Here is a 17509-nt window from a genome sequence, read left to right as displayed (position 1 = left end):
CGATGCTGAGCTCCCCTCGTTGCCCTCTGACCTGCTGTTGCTGTGGAAACTGCATCCCACAGAGGATTATGGAGCCTGAATCCGCAGGCTCCCAGCTCCCCTCGAAATCCAGACGGCCCCATCCCAGCCCCCTTGCCCGTGCTGCCCACGGCGCTGCTGCCCGCGGGGTGCCTGCCTGTGCCCATCAGGATTGGTGCTGGAGGAGGTGGCAACAGCCTTCCCAGGTCCCCTGGTTTGTACCTGTTGGTGATGTTGCCCAAAGGTACCACGGTGTCACCACGAGGCCATTGGCGACCCCTGGTACCTCTGCTCCCCTGTGCTATCATCACCTGAGCATCGTCTCCTGCTGTGCCACCATCCCTGCATCATCTCCTGCTGTGCCACCATCCCTGCATCCCGAATATGGGATGCCAGCAGGACCCCCCCACCCAGCCAGGAGCCAAAAGCACCCCAAGAGAAGTGAGTGCACCCCAAGGACCCAGCCCCAAACCGCCTGTGCATGGGTACCCAACAGCTCTGGGGCAACATCAGGAGCTGGGACTCCCCCAGAGCCACCCCTGTGCCCAGGGAGAGGCAGTGTGGGTCCCCCCAGGCCCGGGGGGTGGGTGCAGGGACGGGGAGTGGAGCCTGTTGGGGGAGCTCTGTGGGCTGGGTTTGTGTCTCAGCATCTCTCCCTGCCACCCGGGGAGACAGGAGCTGAATTAATCGCGATCAATTAGTGCTGCTTGCAGACCCCGGCTGCCTCCCTGCACCAGCTTTGTGCCGTCGCACCCAGCAAGGGGGGGCCTCATGTCCCCAACAGCACCCAGCCCACCATCGGGGACCACGACCCCTCCAGAGAAGCCCCCGGGATGGGGCTGGGGGACAGGCAAAGTGTCCTCCAGTCCACGTGGGCACCTGCAGCCACAGCCAAGCATCCTCACCCTAGCATTTGGCGTAGGGTAACGACAGGGGTGGGGAGAGGACAGACGAAACCCCTCACAGTCACCTCTGTGAGGGGCCAGCATGGGACGATTTGGGGTGAGGAGGGAGGGGTCCCGAGCGAGGGGCCGGATCCTGCAGTTTACTGCAGCAAATGCCCCTGCAATCTGCATCCGACTGAATCCCACCTTCCTTCCCCCGCATCGTGCTGCCCTGGGCTACAGCTAATCTATTGTGCGCTGGGCTGCAGCCAGCACAAGCTGCAATACAGTAAATCCTTCTGCAGTATCCTGCGAGGGGACCGAGCCCAGCCGCAGCCGCTCACCGCCTGCCAGACAAAGCCAGCGGGCCCACACGGGGCTGGAGTGCAGGGCATGGGGACACGGGAGGGTGCCAGGGACCCCTGGCTTCATGCCGGTGAAGCTGGGGGGATGGAACCAGCTCCAGCCCCAGCCCTAAGCAGAGGTGGGAAGTTCCCCAAGGAGTTTTGGCAGAGCTGATCTCACCCTTGCACCCCAAATCCTCCCGGCGAGCCCTGAGACACGCTCCATGCTCTGCCCACCCTGAACATGGAGTTGTCCCTCAGCCACGCCACCACCATGGTCCTCCCCAAGGTGCCAGCAGGACACAGAGGTTTGCATCCCACTTTCTGTCCATCCTAAGCGTGAGATCCCTCAGCCCTGGCACCACAATGGTCCTCCCCAAGGTGCCAGCAGGACACAGAGGTTTGTGTCCATGCTCTGCCCATCCTGAGCATGGGGTTGTCCCTCAGCCCTGGCACCACCATGGTCTTCCCCAGGGTGCCAGCACAGCACAGGGGTTTGCATCCCACCCTCTATGCTGCCTCAGTTTCCCCACACAGCACCTCAACTCCCTGCTCCCACATGCAGGCTGCAGCCCGCATGAGCCCTGCTGCCCTTTGCTGCGGGGTCTGTCTGGCTGCTGTGATTATTCTGATTATTCTCATTATTATTATTGTTATTATGATTATTGGGATGCTGGGGGGGGCTGTGGGGAGGGGAGGGGGGGCTCTGCAGCTCTGCTGGACCCAGCCTTGGTGAGGGAGGCATCCTTCAAAGGCAAGGCGCTCTGTCACCGCCCCACAGCAGCTGCGTTCTCCTCAATTAGAAGAGGTAATGAAGCAATTTATGGGCATCTACAAAGTGATGTGTGAGTGACAGGCTGTGTGCGAGCCGCGCCGGGGCTCTGCCGGCAACTTCTGCTCTGCCAATTGGAATGGCAGGCGCCTGGTGAAGGGGAGAGACAAGCCGGGAGGTGTATCCAGAGGTGTGTGCGCCCCGGAGCTCCCGTGGGGCTGCGGTGGAAATGCCAGAGGACTGTGGCACGATGTGGGCAGGGCTGGGTGCCCTGACTCGCTGCCTCCGAGGGACTCTGCCCTCTGTTCCCACCCCCGAGACACATCGTGTCACAGCCTGCCTGCAACTGGAGCTGGCAGGGCAGCTGGGTGGGAGTGGACTGGGGAGCTGGGGTGGCACAGGACCTCTGGGAGAGATGGCCGAAGCTGCTTGTTTCCATCTGCACCCTGCACAGTGCCCGTCCTGCTCTCTGCCTCAGTTTCCCCACTTGTATCTGTGTCCCCACCACTGGACTCTGGCTGCTTTCCTGCGCCCCCCCTCTTGGGATTTTTGGGCTCTCTTGGAGGGGAATTGTGTTTTGGGGTTACCCATTCTGATCGGGGCATCAGTCTGGCATGAGCTGTCAATGGCCTCCTGCTTCTGCCACTGCCAGGGGGTGGGATGGGGGTCCACGGTGCCAGTCTGGCCATACCTGGAGGGGGTCCCCACACTGCAAGAGCCTATGGGTGTTGCCCGGGTGCCCACTAGGCAGGAGGCAGGGGCACCGTAGTGTTTTTTGGTGTGTTGTGCCCAAGTGGGTGTGATCCTGTGTGGGTGGTGGGTGCTGCACATCCACGTGCTGGCATGCCTGTGTATATACCAGCATGTACCCATGTGTGCACCCATGTTCTGTACCTGTGGGTCCACCTGCACCCAGGTGGGTGCACACATGCACCTGTACCCATGCCCACGTGCATTGTCCTTGCCCCATGGATGCACCTATGGATGCCCAGTCCTCCACAGGGGTACCCCATGAGTGCCCAATCCTCCCCATGGTTTCCTCATCCTCCCCATGAGTTCACTCATGTGTGGCCACTCCTTGCCATGAATGCACAACCCTCTCCATGGGTGCCCAGTCCTCCCCATAGTTGCCCAATCCTCCCTGTGGGTGTTCCCGTGAGTGCCCAATCCTCCCGATGGTCGCCCACTCTTCCATGGATCCACCCACGTGGGCACGATCCTCTGTACCCATCGGTGGGTGCTGTGTGTGGGGATGCCAGGTTGCCGAGGGGGGTGGACAAATCTGCCCCCCCTGCCTGTGCCCCTGCCCCGACACGCCAGCCCTGGCACGGTCCCCAGAGGCTCCCACACCCCAGCTCGGCCCCAGCTCAGCCCTGCACCGCGCCGCATCTCCCAGGAAACAGGATCCGCAGCCAGGAGTTTCCGCTCAACTCCTGCGCGCCTCCCACAACAGGAAAAAAAAAAAAAAAGAGAGAGAGAAAAAGAAAGAAAGAAAGAAAAAAAAAGAGAGAGAAAAAGGGGGGGGGGGGGGGAGGTCCCCCCCCGGGCCCCCGCCGGCGTTAATCCTGCCCGGCCCATTCTGCTTTTCTTGTCGAGCCAGTTTCTAAAATTGGCCAAGGGAGGCAACTGGTTGCTCTCCCCCTGCCCAGAACCTCCCCCCTCAGTCCCCACCTGCCTATTCTGGTGCGGTGTTGGCACCCAGTGGGTACTGCCATGATGCCATGAGCTCGCCAGGTGCACCTGGACCCCTCTGCCTCCTTCCCTGCAGTGGGTGCTGGGGGTGAGTGCTGGGGGTGGGTGCTGGGTGACCCAGGACTTCCCTGGTGGGTTACACAGCTGGCATCCCCACATGCCAGCGGGGTGCCCCTTGGCTGCCGTGGGCAGTCCCCCAGCCCCAGCGCCGGGGGACGTGGCTGTGCCGGGCGAGCCCTCGGCACGGGCACGATTCCATCTGGCACCTTCCAAATGTTACTGCGCTCCTGGCCCTGCTCGGTGTTAACCCGCAGCTCCCCGCAGCCTGATGGCTATGGGGGGACCTGAGTATCACACACACACACACACCCTTAGCCCCAGAGGTCCGCAGCAGGATCTCAGAGGGCTGCAGAGCCACCCCCGGGTGCCACAGGCTGTGGGCAGGGGCTGCTGTGGGCAGGTTTTGGAGCCCCCGTCCCTGCCGGCTGGCCGCGGGTGTTACATGACCCTGCGCGGCCGCGCTGGGCAGGGACACACCGCGGCTGTGACTCATGTGTGGCTATAACAGGGAGCCCAGGGAGGGGGGCACGGCCCTCTGCGCAGCCTCCGGCCTGCTGACACTTTTTTTTTTGAGGGGGAGGTGGCCATGCTCACCCCTCTGGGGCAGAGCACCACCATCAGGTGGAGGAGAGCTGGCAACAGCAGCCAGCTCCCCAAGGGGCACCCCAGGCTGGCACCCCGACCCCGTACCCTGAGGGATGGGTGTTGGGGTGTCCCGCGCGTGTGTCCCCCCATCCCCAACAAGCAGAGGGTAGAGGAGGGGGCCAGTCAGGCTGCTCTCCTCCCGCGCCGGGTCGACGGGGCGGGGGAACAAAGCTGGCACCGCGGAGAGCAGCTAAATTTAGCTCTTTCCCTGCGCGCTCCTAGTTGCGGCGCTGGGCTCCAGCCGGCCGAGGTGCCACCGTCTCTGCCGTCCATCTGTCGAGTGGCTCCACCGCCCCAGCTCCCCCCGGGCCACCCCCAGCCCCACCGCCACCGCCTGCCACCCCCATCCAGCCAAGGAGGGTGGGTCAGACCCTGCTGGGGATGGGGGGGTTGGAGTGGGAGAGGAGGGTTTGTGCCTCCGCTGGATGACGCCACCGAAGTTGGGGACATCTGATTGTGGAGGGGAGGGCGTCCCCCACAGCATGGCCCTAGGGGGCTGCAGCCACCTACATCCGTGGTGGAGAAGGTGGAGAAGGTCCAAGAGAGGTGATTGCAGGGGAAATGGTCGTTGTGGGGGAAAGGGTCCTTGCAGGAGGGATGGTGCTTGCAGGGGGGATGGTTGCTGCAGAGCAGGTGGTCCTTCCAGGGGAGATGTTCTGCACAGGTGAGATGGTTTCTCCTGGGGGAGGTGGCTGTCACAGGGATGATGGTCGCTGCAAGGGACATGGTTCCTCCGGGGGAGGAGGCGATTGCGTGGCAGATGGCCTCTTGCAGGGGAGATGATCACTGCAGGGAAAATGCTTGCGGCAGGGGAGATGTTTCTTGCAAGGGAGATGGTCACAGCAGGGAGGGTGACTGCTGCAGGGGAATGGCTGCTGCAGGGGAGACAGTTTCTCACAATACCAGGACCAGACACTAGGCCACCCCCATCCCTGCCCACCTCGAGGGCACTGTGACAGGGCTGAACCCATCAAAGTTTCCTCCAGGCCTGAAGATGGCACCAGCCAGACTGGGGACTGCACTGCTGGAGATCCTGATGCCAGCAGCACACCTGGGGCCAGGCTAAGAGAAGGCATTTGTCCCCAGCCCAGCAGTGTCCCCAGCAGCACAGGGACACTGCTGTCCCCAGGGTCCCTGCTCCCAGGGGATTTGGGAGATGTTTTGTGCTGCAGCACTGGGTGCTTAGGAGAACACCAAGACCTGCAGATCCCACTCCCTGGTGCCAGGGTGGGTACTTTAGCCTGCCCTATGGACATGGCACCTCAGGGTGCCCTGGGAGGGTGGCTCCCAGCCCCAGCTCTCCCTTGGGGCCACATGACCCAGGTGCCTCGAGCCCTTCTCTGGCACCACAATCTCCTCCTGCAGTGACTCCACATCCTGGCACTGCACTGGGCAGGGTATGTTACCCTACAGCTCCCTGCTTGTGGGGGGGACGCCCAAACCCCCTCTTTTCAGGTGGCAAACACCCCAACCCCCTCTCTTCTGGTGGCAAACAGCCCTGGGAAGGGCCGTGGTGGCCGAGCAGCTCAGCTGGACCCATTACCTAAGATGGAGCCCAGGCACCATCTGCTCCTGATGGCAGCATGGCAGAGAGGACGGTGCTGTGGTGACAGCAGGGTCGAGCCCCAAGGGCAGAGCCGCAGGAGGGGTCAGGGCCACCTGCGAGCCCCCTGTGCCCCGTCTCTGCCCACCCCTCTGGACCCCTAGCTCTTGCTCTGCTCCCAGCCCATGTGCTGGTGGCATCACAGGGGGCTGGCTCCCCAGGCAGGGGTGGGTGCCCTGGGAGAGCTTCTGGGTGGGACCCCTGGTGCTGCTGGGTGCCCCTGGTTCAGAGGTGCACAGGGGGTGCCCAGAGTGGGGTGTGGGCAGGGTGGGGAGATGTGGGGAGGAAGAGGAGGGAGCAGGACCTGTGTGCTTTAGGGGGATGCTGGATTTAGGGGTGGTCTGTGGAGGTCGGTTTCTCCTGCGTGTGTGACCCCCTGCACGGCTCAGGGAAGAGTGGCCTGGGGGCCCGGCTGGGGAAGACGGAAGCCCTCGGAAAGCGCCTGCCAGGAAGCTGTCACTGGAGGGACTGGAGGGGATTTTCCATTGGTGTCAGCAGGCGCAGGACGAGCTGGAGAGGGACTCACGGGGCGGGCGGGGGGGGGGGGTAGGGGGTGGAGCCAGCAAGGGGGCGTGGGAGGGTGCGAGGGACAGGGCACAGAGGGGACAGCAGGTCCCAGGCATGGGGGGGCATGTGCAAGGGAGCTGCACCTCTGTGGTGCCCCCAGATGTGTGTGTGCCGCCGGAGGGCACCTCTGCAGTGCCCCAGATGTGTGCGCGTGCATGCAGGGGACAGCTGTAACACTGAACTAGGCTGATGGGGGTGTCCAGGGACACCCATGTGAGAGTATTTATGGCCACCCTGACACCTCCCAGTCTCCCGTGGTGCCCAGGGAGTGGCGAAGTGTAGGAGCCGTGTGGGGGCCGCTTGGCACCGGTGCCGCGGGCGGCTGGGTGCGGTGCCGCGGGGGGACGGGAGGTGTGGGGCCGGCCTGGCCCCATCTGTGTGGCGGCTGCGTCCCTGCCGTCTGCTTGTCTCCCGGTGGCATCTCCGGCCCCACCCTGACGTCTGGGTGGCCTCAGAGCTGGGCACCAAACCATGGCCGTGTCTTGTGGGGCCATGCCTGCCGCCACGCCGGTGCCAAGCAAAGCCCTTCCACTCCCCCCCCCCGCCCTCCTCACTCAGACTGGGGGTCAGGGCAGGGTGCCAGCACCCGCAGGGGACACAGCGGGGATGTCTCCAACCCTGTGCACCCTCCCGGTGCCACCTCGCAGCACCCCAGTGGGAGCTTGCCTGGGCTGGAGGGAGGTGGTGCGGGAGGGGGGAACCATGGCACTCGCCACCAAGCTCCATCAAGGCTGAAGCCGTTAAACTAATTAAAGCTTTGCAGCAGCAGGATTAAGGCCGGGCAGGGGAGGTGGGAGCCCAGGTAGTCGATTAGTTCAGCAGGCGAAGGATATTGGATTTCTGCGAGGCGAGTCAGCAAGTCTTCGGGGGCTGTTATCTTTGCAGGGCTGCGGGGTCAGGAGGTGGGATGTGGAGGTGACTGCAATCTCGACTGCTTCCCCCCCGCTTCTCCTACCCTCCCCAAAATCCACCCCCCCCCCCCATCCCTTCTCAAGCCATCACAGCACCCCCCTCTCGCTGCCTCTCCCCCACCCACAGCGCCCATTTCTCTCTGTGTCCTTCTGGTTCCCTCCATCCCTCCTCGCCTGTGTGGTCTCTGCTGGTGTTTTGTAACCGGCGAGGAGGAGGGAGAAAAAATAAAAATTAAAAAAAAAAAAAAAGAAAAAAAAAGAAAAGGAAAAAAAAAAAAAAAGAAACAGAGCCCCAGAGCCCTACCCCTGGAGAAGAAGCCAGGAATGGCGAAGGCCAGAGAGCCTAATGGGAAACATGTGGTGGCTGCCTGGGGCTAAGCAGGGAGGTGAAAGTGAGCGCTGTGGCATGGCCAGCGTCCCAGTCTGCCCAGTTACCCCCCAGCAGCCCCCTCCCTACCACCCAGCTCCCATCTTCTGCCCCACGCTGTGGGAGTGGGGAGGGCTGGTGGCTGATGGCTGGCTGCATGGTGAGGGGTGGGTGGTATGAGGGTGAAGGAGGTGGTCCCTGCTGTGGGGAGGGGTTGGTTGGGGTGAGGGAGAAGTGCCCCCCGCCTTGACACTGGACATGTGGCCCTGACAGGACCAAAAGCAGGGCTCTAGTGCCAACCAGTTTGGGTTAAGAGCTGGTTGAATGGGCAGGGGGATGTGCCCAGCTCCTCTGGCACCCATGGGTGCACACCAGCGAATGCTGTGAACGGGTGGCACGCACGCCAGTGGGTGCCATGCACCACACTGGGCACCCTGTGGCCATCCCACAGGCTTTGCCAGCACATCCACCGCGGGCACGCTGGGGTCAGGGGTGCAGGTTTAGGGGACCCCCCCGGCGCTGCCCGCCGAGCTGTGCGGCGGGGACCGGCTCGCAGCGGCTGTTCTGGAAAGGCTCCCGGCTGCTTCCTTCCTGCCCAGCTCCCCTCCCAGCGCTCTCTGGGCACGGCAGCAGCCTCGGCAGAGCCCGGACCGGTCTTTCGAGCGCATATTTTCCTGCTCCACACTGCCCTTGGCGTAACTCTACACCGAGCAGGCAGTGGCCGGAGAGGTGCCCGCATCGCCTCGGTGCCAACTCTGCGCCCAAAGGCTGCTGGGGAAAAGCAGGGTAGGCAGGGAGGGGGATGCGGACGGACTGACAGGTTTGAGTTCTCCTTCCTTGCCTTGTTGATAAGTTGTCAGCTAATCCAGACACCGGGAGGAGCCTGGATCGCTCCGGGCGGCTGCTTGTGTGTCTGCGTCTGTGTGCTGGGGAAGGGAGCCGGCAAGCAGTGATTCGCGCGGGCACGCTGGCAGGCAGGGCAATGGCGATAGCTTGGGGGGGGGGGTCTGCCGGGCACCCCTCTGCGGGACGGGCAGCTGCTTTGGGTGCCTGGCCCCCAATATGCACCAGTGTCACACGAGGGAGTGCGGATGCCCACCTGTGAGAGCTTGCACGCATGTGTGCAACAGGGACATCCGTGTGGCCATGCCCACACCGTGGTGTGCACACAGGTTCCCACAGCCTGGCAGGGAGATGCTCTGCCTCGAATGGGTAGCCCTCAGCTGAAGGCATGGCCGCAGCAGGATGTTCTGCTCCGAAATGCCACCCTGTGCCTGGGTATCCCACAGTGCCCCCATCCCATGGGGCAGAGGGGTCAGCATGGGTCCTTGGGCATCCCTGTGGATTGTGGCTTTGAATGGGCAGGTACCAAGCCAAGCGGGCACCGATGCCAGCCCAGGGCAGGGGGATGCTCCCTGGGAGGGGTCTGCCAGGCTGATGGAGTTGGGGGGGGGTCTCTGTTCTTGATGGAGCAGATGGGAGATCAGTCGCCTGCCAGCCCGTCGCACTGGAGAACGGTGCCAGCCTGCCAACCGAGTGGCTCCCGCGTGCCCAGGGCTCGGGCCCTCGCCAGCCTGGCAGCGTCGGCGACAGCAGGAGCTTCAGAGTGAACCTGCACTGCAAACACCCGCGGCCCAGGTACCCCGCGGGGGGGCCTGAGCCCCGGGAACGGGGAGTGGGGGCTGCACTGGTGTTAGCAAGTTGGCAGCAGGTTGGCTGCTTCTGTTCTGCCGATCCCTGCCCTGGCAGGAGAGAGGAGGGAGCCACAAAGTATGGCTGAGAATCAGGGGGGAAACATCTTCAGCTGTGCAGAGCCCATGGCTTGATCTGGGGGGGGGCAGATAGGGGTGTCTGCTGGCCCCGCATGGGGTGCAGGGTGGGGTGCGTTCGTGCAAATATCTTCCCCGTAGACATCACTTTTGCCCTCATTGCCGCCAAGGGGAAACTGAGGCAGAGGCGATGGCAGAGGGTGGGTATTGGCACCGGGCAGCGTCACCTCGGGGCGGGGGCAGCATCTGAGCGTGGGGTGCTCATTGGTGCGTGGGCGGATGGCAGGAGGTGGAGGGAAGGGTGTGCGGAACACGTTGAGCCGCCTCCGCCGGCAAAGAACCAACTCCCCCTTCCTCGCCCATCATCCCCGGTGTGTCCGGGCGAGACGGGGCGGGGGGCGGACCGGGGCGGTGGCGGAGCGCGGCTCACCGGGGACACCTAGCGACAGCGCAGCCAAAGGGCCCCCGCCGAGCCCCCCTCCCCGGGACACCCCCGCGCCTCCCGCGGAGCCCCCTTCCAGCCCTGGGACATCACTCCTCCCTCCTACCGAGCCCCACCCCCAGATCCCTGGGACATCTCCCCCCCTCCCTCATCCCCAGGGCACCTCCTCCCCATCCTTGGGAGACCACCCACCTCCTTCCCACTGCGCCCCCATCTCCTTCCCACAGCCCCCCCCGCCCAGCCCCCCTCTCCCGTGGAGGGGTTGGGAGCGGGTGTGTGGGGGGTAAATGTGTCGCCTTTATCCCCCAGATCGGAGGTAGCCTCCAAGCCCCCTGCCACCTGGCTGCCTCTCAGCTGTGGGAGCACAGGAGGATCAGCCCCAGGTGTGTCCCCTGGAGGGCTGGTGCTGGGCAGTGGGGGATGGGGGGGGAGGCAGTGGTACCCCTCCCAGCTGGGAGCTAACCCTATGCACCCCCTTCCTTTGCAGGGAGCTCAAGTGCAACAGCAAGAGCACCAGCAAAGCCAAGGGTGAGTCCCAACCCCAGCCTTACCTCTAGCTCCAGCTCCATGACCCCCCCAGACCTATCAGCTACAGCTCCACAACCCCCATGGACTCTCTAGTTCTGGCCTACAGCCCCCCAGACTCCCTGGCTCTGCCCCACAGAGGGGACAGGACAGCCCAGAACCCCATGGGCACAGCCATCTTGCTTCTCCCTTGGAGGTGGCTCCATGCCAGGCTGGCACAGGTGGTTCTGCCATGGGGGAGGGCATCCAGCCCCTTCCTGAGCAGGGCAGGAGGCTGCACCTTATTTCCCCAGCAGTGCAGTGGGCAAGGGAGGAGGCTGGGGGTGGCAGGGACAGGTTCCCAGGTCATCACTGGTGACAGGGCAGGGGTGAGACAGGGAGGTGAACAAGGGCACCCCCTCTCCGGGGGCATCTGGGACAGAGCACGGCATCGCCAGCCGCATTTGGCTGGTGGTGCTCTCGGAGCCTCACTGTCCTCTCCTCTGCCCCACACAGGTCCTGGTGCCACCTTCCCTGACCCCCATGTCAGCAACTGCTCGGCCCAGCGGCACGCGGGGGAGGAGGAGGCCAGGATGCGCGTGAAGCCCCCGGGCCCAGTGGTAACGACCAGCGTTGTGCGCGGCTCGCCCGACTACGCCCGAGAGCCTGAGTTCTACCCTCCTGGGCACCCTGTGCAGCGCCCCCCGGCCTGCCCGGCGGAGAAGGCCTTGTCCTGCAGCGTGCTGAGCTTCCCCGAGGGATCGTGCCCCACGCTCGGCCGCGAGCACCAGGTGGGCTCGCTGCTGCACGGCGACCCGGCCGACCGGTGCCAGGGCGTCCACGGGGGCACCAAGGCGGCGCAGGACTTGCTGGGCTGTGCCGGCCAGCCCCGGATCCTGGGGCAAAGCGCGGAGGAGGCAGCCGCCCGTGACCGGGCGCTCAAAACCTTCCCTGACGTGACGCTGGCCTCGGGCCCCTGCAACGTCGACAGCATCCTCGCCTTGCTCCGCAGCAAGTGCGGCAACGGCCACATCAACCTCCACCCCGTGGTGCAGCTCATCGACATCATGAAGGACCTCAACCGCCTCTCTGAGGACCTCAAGAGCAGCGGCGTGCACCTGGACTGCGGCAACCTGCGCGGTGGCGGCGCCCACGAGGACAGTCGGCTGCTGCCCGCCGACCGTGACCTCCAGTACAGCTTCTTCTCCTCGCCCTCCCTGGCCAACAGCATCCGCAGCCCCGAGGAGCGGGGGGCACTCTGCAAGACGGAGCCGCCGCGGCACCCCCGGCCTCCTGCCCGCGATGGAGAAGTTGATGGCGGCGGGGGGAGCACCCCGCAGCCTCCCGGACACAGTGGGGGTGTTGGGGGGACCTCCAAAGCTTCGACAGAGGAAGCTGGCTGCTCCCAGCCCGACACCGGCGATTACTCGGACCTGGCCGAGGCAGACATCCTGAACGAGCTGGCCTCGCTGGCGTGCCCGGGAACGCAGCTGCTGGAGTCACAGGCGATGGAGCCGCAGCCCCAGTTGCTGCCAGCTCAGGAGTTGGACTCCCAGTCCCGGCTGCTGGACTCCCAGTCCCTTGAGTCACAACCCCAGCTGCTCGACTCGCAGAGCTTGGAGCCACTGCCGGAGTCGTTGGAGCTGCAAAATCTGGAGCCGCTGGGGCTGCAGTCTTTGGAGCCACTTTCAGCGTCGCTGGAACTGCAGTCGCTGGAGCCTTTGTCTGAGTCGCTGGAGCTGCAGTCACTGGAGCCCCTGGCTGAGCCCCTGGGGCTGCAGACGCTGGAGCCGCTCCCTGGGGCCCTGGAGCCACCACTGCTGGACGCTCGGACCCCGCTGCTGCCCACTGAGCCCTCGCTGCTGGAGACGCAACCGCTGGGGACCGTCTCGGAGCTGCTGGAGGCACAAACGGGCACCGGGGACCCGCTACGGCCCCACGGACTGCAGGCCAGGCTCGGGGGGTGCCCCCTGAGCAGTGTGGTGAAACGGGGTCCCTGTGGCAGCCGGGGGGCTGGGCGCTGCGGCGAGGACCACCGCAAATACGCCCTGCGCCGGACAGACAAACCAAAGATGCTGTGCCGCAGGAGGAGGGCAGGGCGAGGGCGCCGGGTGGACATTGCCTCCGAGAGCCGCGTCTTGTCCCCCCTCGCCTTGCCCACCGAGGTGCCCCCCGGGCCTGAGGTGCCCAGCACCCCACTGCTGAGTCCCCCACCACCGCCCACTACCACCACCCTGGACACTGACGAGGTGCCCAAGCCCCCTGCAACGGCAAGGAAGATGAAGTGCCGAGGGGTAAGGAAGATGGTGGTGAAGATGGCCAAGATCCCTGTGTCCCTGGGCAGGAGGAACAAGACCACCTACAAGGTATCGTCACTCAGCAGCAACCTGAACCTGGAGGGCAAGGAGCTGGCAGCCAGCAGCTCCATGGAGCCCACACCGCTGCTCAAGATGAAGAACAACGGGCGCAACGTGGTGGTGGTCTTCCCCCCGGGGGAGATGCCCATCATCCTGAAGCGCAAGCGGGGCAGGCCCCCCAAGAACCTGCTGCTGGGCCAAGTCAAGCCCAAGGAGCCAGTCCCAGAGGTGAAGAAGAGGAGGAGGAGGAAGCAGAAGCTGGCCTCGCCCCAGCCTTCCTACATCGCCGACACCAATGACAGCAAGGCTGACTACTCGGACGTGCTGGCCAAGCTGGCCTTCCTCAACCGGCAGAGCCAGTGCTCGGGGCGCTGCTCGCCGCCCCGCTGCTGGACCCCCAGCGAGCCCGAGTCCATCCACCAGGCCCCCGATACCCAGAGCATCTCCCACTTCTTGCACCGCGTCCAGGGCTTCCGCCGGCGCGGCGGCAAGGCGGGCGGCTTCGGGGGGCGCGGCGGGGGCCACGCTGCCCGCGCTGCCCGGTGCTCCTTCAGCGATTTCTTTGAGGGCATTGGGAAGAAGAAGAAAGCTCCCACGGCCCTCCACGCCGATGCCGTGCACCCGCGCAAGCGGGGCCGGCCCGAGCCCGACCCTGTGGGCAAACCCAAGCGGAAGCGCCGCGCACGCAAGAACGGAGCCCTGTTCCCGGAGCCTAACCCCGGGCAGAGCTTTGGTGACGCTAGCGCTGAGTGGGCTGCTGGGGAGAAGGGCAGCCCCTGGGCCCCCCATCACGGCCACCCCAGCGGCCAGGCCGGCCGCAATGGTGGCTACCAAGGGGCTGAGGCGAGACCCTTCCACTCCCCCGGGCTGGAGTCCGGCTCCTCTGGCCGTGCCGGTTTCTACGCCGGGAGCGCTCCGTCCTCGCAGGCGGAGGCTGGCCCGGAGCGGCACAGCCTCTTCACCGGCTACTTCCGCTCGCTGCTGGACTCAGACGACTCCTCCGACCTGCTCGACTTCGCCCTCTCGGCCTCACGCTCCGAGTCCCGCAAGTCAGCCGCCGCCTACACGGCCCCCCCGGCCGCCTTGCCGGGCCAGCGGGGTCTGGCTGCCTACCCGGCCCGGGGGGGCAAGGTGGCGGCGGCGACCCCCGGTGCCGAGGCTGCCTTCCACGCGGCGCTGCAAGGCCGGCCTGCGTTCCCCGGCCGCGCCGCCGCCGCCACCTATGGGGTAGCCCAAGGGTCATCGGAGTGCCGGGGTGCTGAGGCGTTCACCAAGCTGGCACCGCCCTCGGCCGTCTCCCGGTCCCCCACGGCTCACCCGGCGGCCAGCGGCACCTCCGGCTACTCGCCCTACGGCAGCTACGGCAGCGGGCAGAGCGTGGCACCGGCCAGCGTGTTCCCGCCGGGGAAGCAGTACTCGCAAGACTGCCCCAACAGCAAGGACTGCAGCTTCGCCTACGGCAGCGGCAGCAGCCTCCCGTCCTCGCCCAGCAGCGCCCACAGCGCCGGCTACGCGCCGCAGACGGCCGGTCCCAGCCTGCCGCTGGGCAAAGCTGCCTTCTTCAACAGCGCCGAGCAGGGGGCACAGTTCTCCAGCGCCTCACACACCCCCTTGAGGTGTGACAGCCGGGCCAGCACCGTATCGCCCGGCGGCTACATGGTGCCCAAGGGCTCGGCCTCCTTCCAGCCCTCACCTGAGAATTGTCGGCAGTTCCCCGGCTCCGCGCCCTGGGCTTTCCGGCAGGGTTACGGAGGGCTGGACTGGAGCTCGGAGGCCTTCAGCCAGCTCTACAACCCGGGCTTTGAGTGCCACCTCAACGAGCCCAACGTCATCCTGGACATCTCCAACTACACCCCACAGAAAGCCAAGCAGCAGACGGTCTCGGAGACCTTCTCGGAGTCCTCTTCCGACAGCACCCAGTTCAACCAGCCAGCCGGCTACCGGCGTGCCAACAGCGAGGCCTCATCCAGCGAAGGCCAGTCCAGTCTCTCCAGCCTGGAGAAGCTGATGATGGACTGGAACGAGGCATCCTCCGCCCCGGGCTACAACTGGAACCAGAGCGTCCTCTTCCAGAGCAACTCCAAGCCTGGCCGGGGCCGACGGAAGAAGGTGGACATGTTCGACACTTCCCACCTGAGCTTCTCCTCCTCTTCCTCCTCTTCCTCCGTGTACCCCTCCAAGAGGAGCACAGGACCCCGGCAGCCCCGAGGGTCCCGGGGAGCTTGTGCCTCCAAGAAGGAGAGGGGCACGGGCAAGGCCAAGTTCCCCACCAAGTCCCAGGCAGTCAACCCCCTGTTCCAGGAGAGCACCGACCTGGGCTTGGACTACTACAGCGGGGACAGCAGCATGTCCCCACTGCCCTCCCAGTCCCGGGGCTTCGGGGTGGGCGAGCGGGACCCCTGTGACTACACCGGCCCCTACTCCATGAACCCCTCAACCCCCTCAGACGGGACCTTCGTGCAGGGGTTCCAGAGCGACTCCCCCGGGCTGGGACAGCCGGATTTGGAGGGCAAGCACTTCCCGGCGCTGCCGCACCAGCTGGGCGGCCCCACCCCGCAGACTGTCTTCGAGGCCGGCCTGCAGAAAGCCTTCTCGCCCAACTGCTCCCCGACCCTGGCCTTTAAGGAGGACCTACGGGCGGGTGACCTCCGCAAGCTTCCCACCTGCGACTCGCTCAAACACAGCATGCAGGGGGGGGCCCTGCCACACGCCCCTCACCTGGCCTGCCGCGACCTCCCCATGCCACAACCGCACTACGACTCCCCCAGCTGCAAAAACCCTCCCTACTGGTACTCCCCCAACGCCAGCACCCGCAGCCCCTCCTACGACGGGAAAGCGGGGGCCGGGATGCTGGTAGACTTCATGGGCAGGACGGACCCCTCGTGTCTGAACCCCCACTTGGGCAGCCCGAGCGGCGCCCACCCCTCCAAGGGCGAGAAGGAGCCCTTGGAGATGTCCCGGGCTCACCACCGAGGACCCTACGCTTGCCCCTTGATCAATGACTTGAACATCTCCCCCGTACCGAGAGACTCAATGCTGCAGCTGCAGGACAACTACAGGTACCCCAGTTTTGCACCCCAGGGGCACCCCGTCATGCCCCCCCCCCAGAAGAGCGGGTTCTTGGGCCCCATGGTAGAGCAACAGCACCCTGAGGACACTTTTACAGTCACCTCGTTGTAGTGCCTGCTGACATGCCACCCGGACAGCGAGGTTTTGTTACAGGGTAGGTGGGGCTTCGGGCTTCAGGGGGGATGGCACAGGGCAGGCTGGCATGGGGCACTCCCAGGCCCCTCTCATCGTGTGTCCTCCTTCTCCCCCCCTCCCCATCTCCGTGTTGTGTTTCTCTTTCAGAGGTAATTTAGCCAGCACTTTTTTCTGGAACACTTTTCAAGTTCTGTATTTAACTGGGATTGGAGCCCTTTGGTCAGTTGTTTTCTAAGAAAAAGAAAAAAAAAAAAAAAAGGAGAAAAAAGTTTAAAAAGTTACAAAATAAGCAAAAGGAAAAAAAAAACCAACAAACCAACAACGGACGAAGAGAGCAACCCCCCCACTTTGTACACCCCCCCCCCCCGCACTCAAACCTGCTCCGCCTGCCCCCCGCCTGGCTCTGCTTTCCAAACCACCACCCCCGCGCCCCCCGCCCCGCAGCAGGACAATCCGACCGCCGGACGGACAGCTGGACAGACCGACAACCCCCGCCAGGCCCCGCCCAGCACAGCCACGGAGGGCAGGAGGTGGCCTCAGGGTCTGGGAGGTCGGTGGCTGGGTGCCCCCTGCCCGCAGCCTGGCCGGGGGTCTTGTTGGGGCTGTGGGGGGTTTCTTCCCCACCCTGCCTCCTGTGCCCGCTCGCTTTGCCCCGGGGTGTTTCTGTCGCTGGATGGAGGCCGAGGGGTGTTTGGGAGAGCTGACCCCTACCTGACTCTGGGAGCGGGACCCGGAGGTGTCACCATCACCCGGTAAGTGCCACCCAAGTGCCCCACCGCTGCCCAGTGCACATCCGTGAGAGCGTGGCATGGGGCTGAGGGGGCAGCAGGGGCACACTGAGTGCCCCCCACTTTCCAGTGAGGTTTCCAGCCCAAGGGCAACCACTAAGCTTCACCCACTGGGTGCCCCCAGCCCCTTTTGGGATGCAAGCACTGTCCCCGAGTGTCACCCCACAGGGACCTTATCTGAGCCAGCATCTGTGGGTGGCTGGGGTGTGGGGTGCCAGAGCCTCGGGTGGCAGGGTGCTGGACTCCAGGGTGGGCATGTGCCAGAGCATAGGATGCTGGTGCTCCGGGTGATGGGGTGCCAGAGCCCCAGGTGGTGGGATGCTGGACCTCAGCTTGGTGAAGTGCTGGACCCCAAGGTGATGGAATGCTGGACCCCAGGGAGGGGAGGTGCCAGAGGCCTGGATGAGGTGGTGCCATAGCCCAGGGTGGTTGGGTGCTGGGAACATGGTGCCAGGCCTCTGGGTCACATGGGTGCCAGATGTGGGGTGAGTAGGGTATAGACACCTGGGTGGGTCCATGAGTGCCAGATCCCTCGGTGTGCGGGTGCCAGACCCGTGGATTTGTGGGTGTCAAGATGGGGAT

General features: G+C 65.0%; 1 protein-coding gene across 2 annotated transcripts in view; it reads left to right on the top strand.

Moving 5' to 3' along the window:
- AHDC1 (AT-hook DNA binding motif containing 1) overlaps positions 1 to 16115 on the top strand; it is a 50867-nt gene extending 34752 nt beyond the window's left edge. The window contains exons 1-4 of one of the 2 annotated variants that reach the window (XM_054395344.1): positions 8401 to 8683; positions 9339 to 9501; positions 10562 to 10602; positions 11095 to 16115. In XM_054395344.1, the coding sequence (XP_054251319.1) occupies positions 11172 to 16115 (4944 nt within the window). In that variant the 5' untranslated portion in view covers positions 8401 to 8683; positions 9339 to 9501; positions 10562 to 10602; positions 11095 to 11171. Of the gene's footprint in view, positions 1 to 8400; positions 8684 to 9335; positions 9502 to 10561; positions 10603 to 11094 lie in introns of those variants that run through there. The other variant, XM_054395343.1, reaches the window with a different exon arrangement.
- The last annotated feature ends 1394 nt before the right edge of the window (positions 16116 to 17509 follow it).

Source organism: Indicator indicator, chromosome 33, assembly GCF_027791375.1.
Source record: "Indicator indicator isolate 239-I01 chromosome 33, UM_Iind_1.1, whole genome shotgun sequence".
NCBI classification, from domain to species: domain Eukaryota; kingdom Metazoa; phylum Chordata; class Aves; order Piciformes; family Indicatoridae; genus Indicator; species Indicator indicator.
The sequence above is the reverse complement of the archived record's forward strand: the minus strand, read 5'-3'. Positions and strand labels throughout refer to the sequence as shown.